General features: G+C 39.3%; 1 protein-coding gene across 1 annotated transcript; it reads left to right on the forward strand.

Annotated features, from left to right (window-relative positions):
• The first annotated feature begins 959 nt into the window (after window positions 1-959).
• cavin1a (caveolae associated protein 1a) lies at window positions 960-14,876 on the forward strand. Its single transcript, XM_029508266.1, has 2 exons — window positions 960-1,757; window positions 13,806-14,876. Exons 1-2 carry the CDS (start codon window positions 1,257-1,259, stop codon window positions 14,529-14,531), a joined length of 1,227 nt encoding a protein of 408 aa, XP_029364126.1. The 5' UTR covers window positions 960-1,256; the 3' UTR covers window positions 14,532-14,876.
• The last annotated feature ends 388 nt before the right edge of the window (window positions 14,877-15,264 follow it).

Raw genomic sequence — 15,264 nt, forward strand, 5'->3', positions numbered from 1 at the left:
TCAACTTGTCCGCTAGAAGGCAGGAAAACTGAGGTTAACTTTACTGCGCTATTTACTCATTTATTGGGTTTAGTGTTAGCGAATTGTCGTACGTGACGAAATTGTTGGAGCCACTTTGTTAGTTGTTGCGTCGTGAGAAAGTCACAGGTATTCAACGAGCTCTTCTGGTGAGATTAGCTAACAGTATCACCGCTAAAACTGTAAGATTATAACAGCTAACCACCTAATAAATACACAAAAGACTCTTTCGTTAGCACATATCATCGATATTATTGTTAGGAATAAAAACCAGGGTACATTAAAAGGCACTATATATGTATATATATAATTAACTATGATAAACAACAACTCTCTGTGTTCACGTCCCTGTTTAAACTTCAGACATGAGACCTAAGCTCTTTTGGTGTCTAATTTTTTTTAGACAAACAGAAATAATTCACTGTATAGTTTGATGTAATCCAACTAAATATTAAGTGTGCAAAACTGCCAGCTTTCACCTCCATAGATATGCAATAGAAGTAAAATCATTGTAATATCAATACGTGCAGCTCTTTTATCACAGATGACAGCAGTAGCAGTAATATTGGAATATCTAAAATTTAAAGCATCATAGACAATAATTATGTTTTATTTGATGTAGATGTTAAAACCTTAGAATCAACTTGTCATTTAGTTCAGTATTTTTTTTTTCAATCTACAGCTTTATTGTCCATTTTTTCATTTTTATTAAATTTTTTTTACACTTTGCAGTAATGGATCTCTGCCTTGCAGGGCCATTACATTTCCCTATTAGGGAGGAGTGTTATGTCACCAGAAGAGGTGGGGTCTGGACATCTGCTGCCCTGTGCTTTGGGACAAAATGGGGTGGAGCCCTAGCAGCAGGGGGTAAGCTTTGGAGAGGGGCGGGCGTAGGAAGGGAGAAGTTTGACGGGAAGAAGAGGCATTTGAGTCAGGGCACACATGCCTCAGCTGTGAGAGGCCCTACTCCCCTTGGCTGGCTGGCATCCCAGAGCAGACGCAGAGAGAGACAGAGAGGGTAGAGTGTGAGAGACAGCGAGTGTAGAGAAAGTTAAAGTTTAAAGTAGACCAGGAGGAAGGCAAACAAGTTGTTGAGAAAGTTGTCTAAAAGAAAGGAAAAAGGATCAGGGACTTCAGGGAGTTTTGAGCAGCGTGGCTCCTGTAGGTTTGTTTTACAGTTTTGCATTTTTATCTGTAGTGAGCGTGTAAGCAGTTTGCTCAGTTTGGAGCTGACAGTCATGGCGGATACAGGTGTCAAGAAGGAGCACACAGTTTTAGCAGAAGTGCCTTACGATGATGATGAGGTTGCTCTGGTGGGTGCTGCCACAGAGCCAGCATTAGACGATGAAGACCCTGCTCAGGAGGTGGATCTGGTGCTTGGCGCTGGCTCTGGAGGCAAGAGTGAAGCCCAGATAAACGGGGTCATGGTGCTGTCTCTGCTAGACAAGATTATTGGGGTAGTAGACCAGATCCAGCATACCCAGAATGGTCTTGAGGCTCGGCAGGAGGCCATGGAGAAGTCAGTATTAACCATCCAAGGGGAGCTGGCTAAACTGTCCAAGAACCACATCGGTACAACCAACACTGTCAACAAAATGCTGGACAAGGTACGCAAAGTCAGCGTCAATGTCAAGACGGTGCGGAGCAACCTGGAGAAGCAGGCCGACCAGATCAAGAAGCTGGAGAGCAACGAGAAGGAGCTGCTGAAGAGGCGCAACTTCAAAGTCCTCATCTACCAGGTGATGTGATGGGGGTTTAGGAGCTTGTTCTGATTTCAGCATGAAATAGAAAGGAATACTTCATTGCCAATGTGGCGACTAGAAAATGAAAATTATAATCAATTTACATTTGGCTTCTAAACAGAATATTTTAAAATGAAATGGTGGGCACAAAAAGGGGGTGTGTTGCATTCCCCATGTCACAAAGGAAAGTTTGGTGGAAGTGTGAATAGCATCTGAAAAGCTACAAGCTTTTCTAATCATTAGAGTGAATGAGACTCACACTGTTGCACGAATTCACTCTTCTAGCTGCAAATGAAAAGGGGTCCTAAAATAAATCTTACCCTGAAGCAATATACAGAGCGGTGTTTCTTTATGGTGAATCAAAACAACAGAAACATCTGTCTGAAGAAGTTAACGTAGTTCAACATGCCCACTAATTGCAGCTTCCAAACTGACCATAAAGTTGAATTAGCACCGCTATAAAGCAGTCTAAATACAAACTACTACTATAAACACAACAGAGGCAGGGTTTATCTCAGGACTGCTATATTAGATTGGAAGTGTATTAGAGAGGTCTTTCTGAAGGACTGGGCATGGTTTTAACTTTGTGGTCTCCCTAACATAATTTTTAGAATAGTTTTGTTTTACACATAAAGAAGTCTAATATATATATGTAGTATCAGACACTGCGCTCCACAATTTAGAAGTTGTTGCATAGTTTGTGTTGACACTTAGTGAAAGATGGGCTTTTCCTCTTACCAATGAAGGCAATAACAGTGGTTTCAATGGAAAAATGAAGGCAGTTACTCTCTCAGGTCTCTCCCACTCCACTGGACTTGATGATTACCCAACATAACTAAAAAAAGACTAGGGGGAGTAAATAAAAATATAAGCCCTATAAACACTGGCATGAGGGGCTACTTGAGACACAACCAACGCCCCACCTCTGGAAGCTTGGCAGGCTACTGTAAGATGAAGATGTAATTTTTATTATGCAGATTTCTCAGAAGTGGAACACATAAGTGTTCACGTTAGGTCATGGCCAGTCGTCTTCGGGAATATTGTAGCTTCTCCTTAGAGAAGCTGTCTGAACCATGAATATCTTGGAAGGAAAAAGAAAAAAAATGGTGACAGTATGAATTATGAGAGCACAGTTAGGTCTAACTACCATTGTGCATTTGAGACTTGTTAAACAACTTTTTTTTTTTTTTTAGCACAATGTGCTGCCTGGTAAACTTGCACATTACAGGCGTGCACAGCAGCACCTCTCAACCTGGGATTTGGCATTGCATAAGAAACTGTCAGTGGCATGCACCTAGTGCACATCAAACCCAGCTCGTGAGTAGAACTTACTTCATGATCTGGATTGGCAGGCACAAACTTTTTCACATCCCCCTCCTGGGATGTCTACTGTGGGAGCAGGTTACACTATCGGCATCTAGCAGAAATCCAATCATAGACACTAGACCTTAATAAATTACTCTGCAAAGCAGGTGCCCCCTGCTCTTGATGTCACTGTGTAGTCTACCACTCTTTTGAACTGAATGCCTTTGTACAGTTATCAGTGTAGGATAGTTTACATAAAAGTGATAAACAGACTGCAGGGTCTTGACATGCATTCCAAGATTTGCATTATTTTATAAAGCATGACATTTTGATGTTGATATTCTAAGTTTCTAGATCAGATTGTACTTCACTAGGCACCACATAAAGCCACATCCTGTTAGTATTATAGAAAATGTAACAAATGTGCTTATCACTATCTAAACTTGGCAACTATCATGTTAACAAAGCAGTTGTAAGAGCTGTAGCTTCCATGTTTCAGAAGCTGTTTTGGGCTCCCACGGTCTATTTACTGCCAGAAGATGGCTGCACCGTGTCTGGTTTTACTGACTGACAGGTCGGAAGGATAGGACGGTCAGATATTGGCACTATTCTAAATCAACACTGGTTCTCAGTCAAGTTTCACTGCTCTCCAGTGTCTGTTTGTGTGTTAATGTGTTAGGGAGGGATTCGTTTAGAATCAGATTCAGTTTAACGATGAGATCAGGGGTTCGTTTTAGGCATGTAGAGGTTATGGTTAAGATGACAGTAAATGTCTGGGGCATTAATGTAAGGTGTCCCCACAAGTATAGTAAAACTAGCGCGTGTGTGTGTGTGTGGCCCTTCCTCTTCAATATTGGCTTTCACCCACAGTCCCAATGTCAAGTGAGACTACAATTTGAGTAAGACAATTGAAGCATTTTTAATACCTTACTTGTGTTGTGTCAAATCTTGCTGTCTGCTTTGAAGCTGAAGCTGATACTGCTGTATTTTTCCCCTCCTGTCACACTGTGCCTGAGCACTCTGAAAATAGCCACATACTTCAGGTTTTCTAGCCGGAAAAACTTTGACAGTGATGCTTTATAATTAAACTTGAACCGACAGTGGCACGTGGGATCCCCCAGCAACAACAGGGTGTTGCAGTGAAATTGTACTGGCACAGGTGGAGGATGCATTCAGATCCTTTTACTAGAAGTCCTATATTCACTATTTCAATTAGATAAATGTATTAATCTGGTGAAACTTAACATCTAGCAAATATTTGTCATGACATTTGTGTGGTATTCTGTAGAATTACACAAAGATCTGTGAAGATTGTCTTTTCATTGTTTTACAGAGTTAATGATTTATTGAGAATATAATATCCAGATAAATTGATGAGGAAAATAATCAATTCTACATCATAATCACTGGAACCAAATAGTTCTATGCCACACAAGAACCTGTGTGAGTTCAGTTAATTTTAACGTTTGCTTTAATTTAAACTTTGATTCAGCCTTCACATCCAGAGGTTTTGTGTGAATGTTTGATAATGTGCATTATCTGTTTGATTATGTGAATTAACCCATTGAATGTAACATAATAGAGTGTGTCCCTTAGAGTGTGAGACAGTAATGCTGTGTGTCTCTAATCAGGGTATTTGGCTGCAGTTCAAGGACAGGGACAGCCATGTGGTCAACTCTGTTAGGGCGTTGTAAGACTTCTCAGTTGCAATCTACCACGCCAACTTCACACACCTTCCAGTGCTCAGATCTTTGCCAACAAGCATCACAACCCCAACGACCCATCCCATTTCTCTTTAATGGATTTTCACCCAATCCAGACTATGTAATAACTTAATTCCAACTGTACATATAATAATTTCAGCCAAAAGATTTTGGCTAGACTTGTGTTTCCAGACATAAATCAGACCTCAGCCTCATCATAGGTAGAGCTGTTATGAAGTGATTTGCCAACCGCTTTCAGGCAAGAAAGCAACCAAGGAGACGAAAAGCACTCAACTAGCAGCACCAAGTTAGTGTTGTGATTCATCCCACTGGCATCTCTGTGCTTCTTCTGCCCACATGCCAACTGTCTCCTCCCTTCATCTCAACTTTGTCCCACTACTAACTTAGCACCCTTTACTCCCATTCAGAATTTGGATCGGGAATGAGGAGCTAAGCTCATTCAGTATTTGCTACAGTACATCTACACTCTGTAGTTCCCTGAGTGTCACTCCACCATCTTTCTTTGCTACTCTGCTCCTCTCTTATCGGGCAAGTGAAAAGATATCTGCAAGGCTCAACATTTCACTATTGCATGTCAGCTACTATGTTGAGCCAGCACAGTTCCATATGAGTCCCTGCATGTAAAAGGCTCTCCAGTATTTTATGTGGGTTGCTTAGACTATGGTATAGATGATAAAGGAAACATTTCATACCATAATACTTACAGTTCCTGTACAATATGAATAATTTATGGTCTGGTGAGTTAAATTCCGAAGAACCTGTCCTGTATCTCACAAGGAGGTTCCTCTGATGTTAGTTAAAGAAAGTAAAGGGAGAATTGTTTCAAGAAAGAGGCATATTCAATTTCTTTAATCTTATCTAATTCTCAACAAAAAAGCAAATGAGCGCATTTCCCACAGTGTTGACATCTCATTTGTTGTATCTGCGATCACCGACATCTTGGAGCCAGAACAGATTTTCCTTTGGTGTGTTAGGCCAAATCCTGTCTTTCACTCTTTTCAGTGCGCAAACAATGGTGTGTTTTGTTTTTTTTTTTGTTTTGTTTTGTTTTGTTTTTGTTTTTTTGTTGTTGTTGTTGGAAAGATCAAAACCATTCTTGCTTTTTCTTGCTTTTCTTGTGCAACTGCCAGCGCTATTGTTCCCTTCACTTTTCTGATTTGGTTGCTTTTGAAATGCAAGCATGAAATTTCTAATTGAGATCCTGATGAGATTGTATGTGTTTATTGAACTATTTCAAACTGTTATGAGAACTTGAGGTTGTCATGGCAAACATGTTACATTTGCTGTGTGCTGTGCTTTTTCACATCAAATATATACTGTGTGCAGTATAGAAGACAGCTCTTCTGGTAATGTTACTGTGGCTTAAACCGTCTCCCTGTCGGGGTATAGAATTTGTACAGCAGGAAGAGGATCTCTTCTATTCCAGCACGTGGATACACTGCACATGTATGTATATAATTGTTAAGGATTAAAAATAAATCAGCATGTCTAATGCAACAGCAATTCTACATGTGTGCAACATCTTGCAGTCCAGTTGTATGGGTATGAGGTGTTTCCTCCAGGTCTTCAAGAACATTACCCCGAAGTTGTTCCTGTCAAACTAACTGATTTTATCTTTCCTGTTGCCTGATCTCAGGCTGCAGCTGCCTTCCCATCTCATTGGACATCCCCATCACACTGTAGCAGACAGGATTTACCAGCTGGGACACCGATCAGGTCACCCCTCGATTCAAACTGTTGTAGTTGTCACCCAGCTTCTTGGCTGGCAAACAGAAATGTGTCCTCATACCACATCATTACTCCATGGATGTGGCTGACACCCTCCATGCTTTTTATTCCAAGATTTGTAGACACACCCTTCATATATGAGGCCATTGCTAAAATAAAACATTAGCCAAATTATCTGAGTTGGTATATTAAGGGAAACCACTATGTTGCCTTTCATTATAAATACACTAGCAGCTATGCAGTGGAATGGAGCAGTGTCCTGTTTCATTGAGTGAGTCTGAATTTAGAAACCACAAGCTTCAATTGATTGATTAATTGCATTATTTATATGTTTATGATGCCATATTTCCAGAAAATGTTCATTATAGGGCTGTATACCTCATGTTAGTGCTACAGGTCTACTATAGCTTTTTTTTTTTTTTACATCAATTGGCTGCTCTTTAGTTGATTTGAAGAAAACAAACACATTTACTTGTATATTTTGGTGGTATAAATGTATGCTGTCATTAATATATTAATTCACTATCAATATAAGTAACTCTTATTCCTGTAACCTAACATTTCATATGCAAGTAAAGTGTATTCTGGACATACCTCATCATTCAGACTTCACTGGTGATCAATATACCAGTCATGACATGTGGCTGATGTTGTTTCTACCTTGTAAGTCTGTGTGTTTGTGTGTGTGCCCTGTGTATGTGCATCAGTACGATAAAATGGGGTCCTGTAGAAATCTACTGAAATCTACTGGCTTTGGCTGGTCAGTCTGTCTGCGGACCAATTTCGTCTACAAAATAGCATCACAACTGTGAAAGATACAGTAATGACACCTTACATATGTGTAGTTGCACATCCAGTCCCTATGAAGGCTGAGTTGGAGATGGGTGTGGTCTGATCACTAGGTGTTGAGTACTTGTGTAATAATATTGTAATTGCTGCTGAGGATTGAAGGTGTTGATAGATGCTGCAGCTGGTGCCATCCCATCTCAAGATGGTCCCTAGCTCTCACTGCTGCGATTGTGACTTGTTATTGTCACTGGCATGTGAGTTATAGGCTCTCAGAGAGAGGCGTGCCACATGGTTGGTTTTTGGTACCCGAGGGATTAGATTTTGCATGCATGTAGATGTTTAGGATGATTAATCTATAAATAATACTAATAGTCCTTGAATTATGTTGTAGTTGCAGGGCGTAAACTTTGAAGGTCGAACATCTGACGATGTTTCTATATTTTACTACGAGACTCAAGTAAAAAAAAAATAATCATAATTCTCATGTTGTAAGATGTGAAAGTTTATGTATGTCTGAACTAGTGTCAATATTTCAAGCACATGAATGGAAAATTTGAGAGTTTGATTTGGCTGAAACTTCCTGTACCCCTTTAGTCTCAGTATGAATAGCTCCATTCGAAAGAAAAGGACAGTTACATAATATATTCCAGAAGCATGGCTGCCAGTTTGCAGAGAGATGTTAATGGAAAAGTACATTTTCTGTATTTGCATGAGACTGGTCCTGGGATTCCAGTGGTTCCAAAGCCGTGGGTGTGGGAAGGCTGGGCTGTGGAAAAGGGATTCCCCTTTCATTTTCTTGTGTGTGAAATCACAAATCACCGTGCCAGAAAAACCAAAGAACTCCCTTCCTGTGATGTGTGTTAAACATGATGTCGCCATGGTGGCTCCTGGGTATACACAGGGCCCTTCTCTTTGAATGAATCTGTCCATAGACAGAGCAGGATGGTTTGGTAATATTTCCATTTCCCACACATGCTGCCACAAGAGTAGGTTGTTCTAGGTAGGCTCATAGAATGTCATGAAACAGAATTTGCATTGTGTAAAACCCAGCGTGCTCAAGGTAGTGGGCAGCTGGTTGAAGCCTTAGCAAATAGTTTGCGACTAATGGAGGCGAGTGTGAAAGGTGTCAATATTAACAACCAGAGCACATTAGTGTGCTTTTTTTAGCCTCTTTAGGGATCATAGCATCATTATTCTGGTCTGCACAGGGCTCTAACATGCGAATCTCAACCTCTACCTCATGTCAATCTCTCATTTGGCCTTTTCCCCATCCCCGACAGGCACATGGGTCAGTGATATCATTCGTTGTGAAAGCTAAGTGCACAGCTGCAAGGACTGGAAAGGATTAGACAGCTGCTCCTGTGATTCACCACAGAGGACTTTCATCATGCTGCCTCATATGGAGCAGTGTGTGCCTGGTCTGCATATACATGTAGGTGGATCAGGACTCTGAATGTTATCCTTCATGAATTTATTATCTTAACAATAAACAACCTTGTGGTATTTTGTAATTGCTGGAGATATCAGCTACTAATGAGCAGTAATGTTTGGAATATTTTATTCCTAAATAAAAGATTTGAATAATACGTTATGCAATAGGGTCACTATCGTAATAAATTCTTAAAATGTATTTACCATCACATTCGGTGTACTTCGATTATTCATACTGTATATTTTATTCTCTAAATTTAATAGACCATGAGATTCATATACAACATAGTTCAAACAGCTGACACAGTGAACTATATCAATTTCTATAATTTCACATATTAGAAAATCTGGCCTACAAATCCAAATTACAATTAGCAGTGATGTAGTTGATCTAATTGTAGTTTAGTACAAAACACGTCGTGCACACAGGAAACCTGTGCAAGTAAAAACAACTTGTAGCAGCACCTACAGAGGCAGAGATGGTTCAGTGGTAGCGCTTTAGTGGGCTGTTGTGGTCTCTATATAGTGCTGGTTCAGAACGCTGTTTACTCTGTTGTCCGTGGTAACAGCAAGTTAAATTATCCCAGAGCTCTTGCATGAGTCAGACAGAGAACATGTTCCTGTTGATATTATTGAAACAACCGATAAAGCTTTGCTGTTGCTACACGAATGCTTTAAATCCAAAGAATGTTTTTATTGCAAATTCAGAACATTTTGATCAACAGACTCGTTTCGCCTTTTTTTTCCCAGGTTTTTTTTTTTTTTTTTTTTATTATTATTATTATTGTATCTCCACTGTTGGCTTAAAACAGAGTGAGAGTTCCCAAAAGCCAGCTTGCTTTCGCATGAAGTATGATTCACACACGACTTAGAGAGAAGAAACATTAACAACAGATCTCCTTCTAGTTGAGGACAGTATACATTTACTCAGTCACGATTAGCCCAGCGTCTGTCAGTGAACACACATACAGTTGCAACTTTTCCACTAAGGAGAGAGGAAGGTTACATGGGGACACTAATGGATTTACCATCTCCTTCCTCAAAGTTCTCTTGGTTTGTAATCAAGCAGGGAAAACCCAAACAGGGTTTGCTGATAACATCATCATTTCCATAGTGGACTGAGTCAGATGTTAAGAATGTAAATAAGATTTTCCTAACAAGCAATGACTTAGTTTTCACAACTCATAAACTTACTCACAACTTTAAAAGATTTAAAAATTTTGTTTAAAAACTGTAAGCCCAAATGATATATTGCAGTAGATAAATACCAAAAAGGTTTGAGTCATTTAGAAACTGTGTATGCCAATTAAATGCTTGTATCTTTTAGTTAAACAGTTGATTTTTGCGCGACAAACTGTTTCATCAATTCAGTAGATTTTTATCTGAGTTGCTTCTTTGTTTTGTTTTTGTTCTTAACTCTTCTATCCAATCTGTTGACATGAGCCATTGAAATCTCAGTTATCAATTTTGATAGTGTCCTCAGGAGTCCAGTATCAGTTGGGCTCTATTTTACGTTATGAAAAATTATTTTGTGTTAATCATTTCCACCATTTGTAAAGTACAAACAGAAGACTACATTTGGCTGTGATGGTCTTGGTTATGTAGCTTTAGTTGAGGGACTGTAAAAAAAATTGACATGATCCTTTCATTTCCCTTTTTGTATGACTTCACACCTGTTTTTCCGTCGGCTGTGGAACGTTCCTGTACAGACATTCAGAGTTACTACTTTGTATGAAAGGCGTTCATAGTTTGGCTTTAAGGAGAAAAACAAACAAAAAAAAAGTCTGTCTGTGCGAGTTGGTGTACACGTGTTCGAATGAATATACCTACTCATGGGTTTGTACATGTGTATTTTTATACCCAGGTTGTTTTTTCTAAGGGTTACTTTCTATAGGAACACAAGACTTGCACAAGATATAGATATATTTTTAACTGGCTTTCAGTTTAAGCCCACCAGCCAAAATTACCCCATGGCAGAAGATATTTTGCCAGGAATATATGAGGTCACTTCTTGCATAGTTACTCACAGTGCACAGGTTTTCTTATGTATATGTTGTGACAGTGAAAACACGTCTACTTTGTGTAATTTCATCTTTAAATCTGTCATCAAATTCCAGTAAATTAGCTGATCAGGGCAGGGATTTTTGCATTCGGACTATGCTGCTCTAATGAAACCTACGGGAAAATTTTGCAGTCAATTATGTCTCCACAGATTCAAAAATATCTTTCATGAATGTTATTATCACAGCTCAGCCTCACTTCCTGTGTCTGCAAAGCAGGTGCAGTGTTGAATTTAAGTTTAATTGTAGAACACAACAACTGAGAACCTCACGTTGGTACATTGTTGCAGAGATAACAGCTGTTTATCCAGCTAAACTTCATGGCCCACCAGAGACAACATGAGGAGGTGGTTGCCATGGTGGCTGAGCGTTGTGTTTATCTGTTGCTGTGCAGGAGAGGAGGGTCTTGTGTGGTTGTGATGGTGGTGTTGAACACGGCAGTGGCGGTACATGGAATCCAGAGAGGGGGAAAGGCCAGCTCAAAATAAACCTATTCTAGGCGTGTCAGACAAGCTCACGCTATATGCAGCACCAGTTAAACAGGCGAGGTCTTTTTATTTTATTTATTTATTTATTTTTAATATATTGGATTGTATGGCAGTATTTGAACAGGCAAAGGAACTGTGCTGCTCATGTGATATGTCATAAGTCTGATTTCATGATTGAAATTGTCTTGGGTTTTTTTTTATTACTGGAAATGGTCATAATATTACAACATTCAACTTTAATTCTTTTGTAGTCTGTAGGTTTTCAGTCATCCAAGTCACACTTCTCTGACAAACCTATTGCGAAATGCCTGATTTGTAGAGTCTTGAAAAGGTTTTTATCATGAGAAAGACTCTTGGATGAGGGGTAAACATATTCAGGAATCTACAACTAGGACAGTTGCACTTACTCATAGTTTTTACAATGTCATTTGTCCTGAAAACACTGACAGTAACAAAACAAGACAACCTTGATTTCACAGAAAATCAAGCTCAAAAAGCGACATTTACACAGGAAGTTGCTTTGAAAACTGCATTTTCTTTTCATTGTATTTCTTCAGACTTATGCTGACTACCTCTGTGTGTGCTCTTGTTTCCTATGTATTACTCTGTCTATGAGTAATGTTTATCTAAAATACATCACTGTCTTCCATGCTAAAATATGTTGGGATATACTTTTAGATATCATTATTGCCATTTCAGCAATCAAGTTTTCATTACAATATGATTCATGTTAGCTGTAGATGATGTCACATGAAATCAGGAGCAGTAAGAATAAATAGATAAATAAATAAATCAACAATTGCTTGTGGAGTTGAACCAGAAGTGATCTAATCTGGAGTGACAGCCAGGCAGGGGGAGGGAAGAGTGAATACAATTCAAATAAGATCGGATGATGTAGCCTGTATCAGAATGAATTTAACCTGTTGACGTGGAGATTGTAATTAATATGACATGTAATTACTTTGGTATTTAACAGATCAATTTTGAATTATCTCCAATGAATAGGTGTTTAAATAATCTTTTGCCCTCAGGCAGCAGGGCTGTATATCTACTTCCACTTAGCCCATGCTCTGCAGGGGGAATCAGTCTGTGTGACAGTAACCACGTGAACTGATGTCATCTCAGCACCAGAGATGACACATTAAGCTAAAAATTACTGTTACCCACTAATATATACACCTGCAAAAGGATGTCTGTCTTAGATAACCTAGTATTGTTAAAATATGGCATAAAACATCAGCTTAAATATTTTAGCCAAAGATTTTCCATTGACAGCACTTCTAAATGCTGAGAAGAATTAAAATCAAATGAGAACAGTAAATGAAAGGAATGCATTCTTAAAATATCAGTCGCAAGTATGGTTATGTTTTGAATTGAACAATGAGTGTCTAAACACTCAGTCAAGATATTGGCGTACAAGAATGTGGCCTTGACGTACAACTTGTGGGGCCACCAATTACCTATTTGTGGGGTCACATGTATCCAGATTCAGGGGATCACATTCCTTACATAGCACTGCTTCTCCTTGTGTGGCTTTCTGGCACCTCACTGAGAGTGTGCCTTGGTAGAGTGGAGAGCTGTTTGACTGGTGGCTGTCAGCATTATGTCAGTGTCACAGGTCCCTGTAATAACTTTTCTTTTTTTGTATTTAAAGAAAATATTTTTGGTAAAATGGCTGGAAATGACTGGAATTAGTCAAAATTTTTCAATTGCTTTTACAGCTTTGACAAACCTTTATGTATTGTTGCATGTAGAACACATAGTATTGCCCTCCTTCTATGTTTATGCTTTATACATTGTCTCCCAGGTGACTTTATTGCAGTAATGTCTATTACATGGTTGCATTAATTTAACCACAGTCGTTCCTGTAAAGTGAAAGCAGCAGATAATTATAAAGCATTTGTTTATTATAGATAATGCCTCTTTAAGTGAAGCGGTTTCACTATTAGACTGAAATGAAAACTAGGCCTTTCAGTTGCAAGGAACATTTTTAGATAGCAAGGTACCAAGAAATGCAGCTGTGATCAGATATACCCATATATTGGTTATGGTTTCATTGTGACTGTAGTACTGCAGATAATGTGGTGCAGGTTTATGATTACTTATCATTACATTGGGACATACAATTGACTTAAGACAAGGTTTTTCCACTAATTACTACTCAGTGTTGGTGTTTGCTTTTTGGGGTATGTCCAGCACCACTAGATGGCACTCTACACTAGCTACAAGCTGTGTGCCACTCAGACCAGACTGTACTGATGAGTCATAAATCTGACTTATAATGCTCACATTTTCAATTTATTTTTCTCACCCATAGGCCATTAACTTCACTTTTTCATGGTGATAATTTTCATATGGAATATGAAATCAAATGCCATGATTTGCATTAATCATGCAATACAATCAGTGGAACACAGTGTCTAATTTTGCTGTAAATGTCAATGTGAAAGTATTTTGCACTTCCCATATCATCGATTTCTTTCCTTTGTTTTTCTTCTCCTTCCTGTTTTGCTCCCTCAGGACCCAGTGAAAGCACCAAAGCCCTCCAAAGCTGAGACAGTAGCTGAAGGTAAAGCAGTGGAAGGTCTTCAGCAGATACCTGAGGAAGAACAAGAGGGACCCCCAGCCAATCTCAATTCAGATGAAGAGGTGGAGATTGAGGAAATCATCGAAGAGTCTCGTACCAAGCGCTTCCAACGCTCCACCAAACAGCAAGTAGACAACATAAAGAAAGCCTTCTCCAAAGAGAAAATGGAGAAGACAAAATTAAAGACCAGGGAAAACCTGGAGAAGACAAAACAAAGAACCCGTGACAATCTGGAGAAAACTAAACACAACCTGGAAAAGAAGATTGGCAAGCTTGGGACCCGCATGACTCCCAACCAGGAACGCAGGGCGAAGATGAAAAGCTCCAGAGATAAAATGAAGAAGTCCCTAACTCCTGACCACACGGTCTACGCTCGCTCCAAGAGCACTGTGTACCATGTACCCCCCTTCACCTTTCATGTTAAGAAGTACCGAGAAGGAGAGGAGGAAATTGTGCAGAACACAGAGATGGTGGAGGTGACCGACCCTGAGGGCCTGCCAGCGGGAGAGGAGAACGGGGTTGGTGTGCATGTTGAGGTGGAGGAAGGGGAGCTGGTGAGTGTAGACAGCCCAGAGATGGACGCTCTGTTGCAGGTGACTGAGGATTCTCAGCTGGTAATGGTGGAGCCAGACCACCTAAAGAAGGCCCAACACGAGTAGAGTATTCCAGCTCTGCAGAGAGAGATGACAGGATGAAGAAGCGAATGAAGTCTTGACTAATGAGTGTTATCACAAGGACACAATATTAGTGTTAGGGACTTTCTAGATGTGATCACAATCTATGACGGCTTCCTTTTTTCTGTTCTTTTTATTATATCCCTTAGGGATGATTTTCATATTAGCTCCTGTTAAGCATACAAACAAAAACAACAAAATAAAAACAAAGCTAGCTTTTGAAACATGCTGAAGGCTGACTGGTTATCCTGAACTTGTATGTTTTGGATATTAGCTGTGGTTGGTTTGATGAATTGAATGGCTATTAGAGTAAAAAAAAAAAAAAAAAAAGTTTAAAATAGTCTTTGCTATTGAGATGTAATGTATAATAATATTTACCATGTATGATATGATGCACAATTCGTATGAAAACAGAAAGCTGAGGGCAAAATAAGCTTGATGGTCTTAGGGATGTAATGTGCACATGTGAAATAAAAGAAATATTAAAAGCAAGGGCTAGGAGAAAAAGTAGAAGGAAAACATAAAAAACTGAGCGGTAATAGAGTTGAAGGGTTTACAGAAACTATATCTGTCATATTTACCAAGTTGGAGAGTGTAATGATTATTTTACTGCTAGTTACTCGCGCCAAATATCACAACATGTGATTGATTACATTCAATGATTACAAGTAATGTCCTTTTAAATTATTTGAGGCATACTGAAACACTGAGGTTTAGC

Source organism: Echeneis naucrates, chromosome 8 (assembly GCF_900963305.1).
Source record: "Echeneis naucrates chromosome 8, fEcheNa1.1, whole genome shotgun sequence".
NCBI lineage: Eukaryota > Metazoa > Chordata > Actinopteri > Carangiformes > Echeneidae > Echeneis > Echeneis naucrates.

Bases quoted from the DNA above. Each gene is read 5' to 3' on its own strand.
- cavin1a (XM_029508266.1), top strand. From the start codon at position 1,257: ATGGCGGATACAGGTGTCAAGAAGGAGCACACAGTTTTAGCAGAAGTG. The intron at 1,758-13,805 runs GTGATGTGATGG...TTGCTCCCTCAG, and splicing joins TCAAAGTCCTCATCTACCAG to GACCCAGTGAAAGCACCAAA.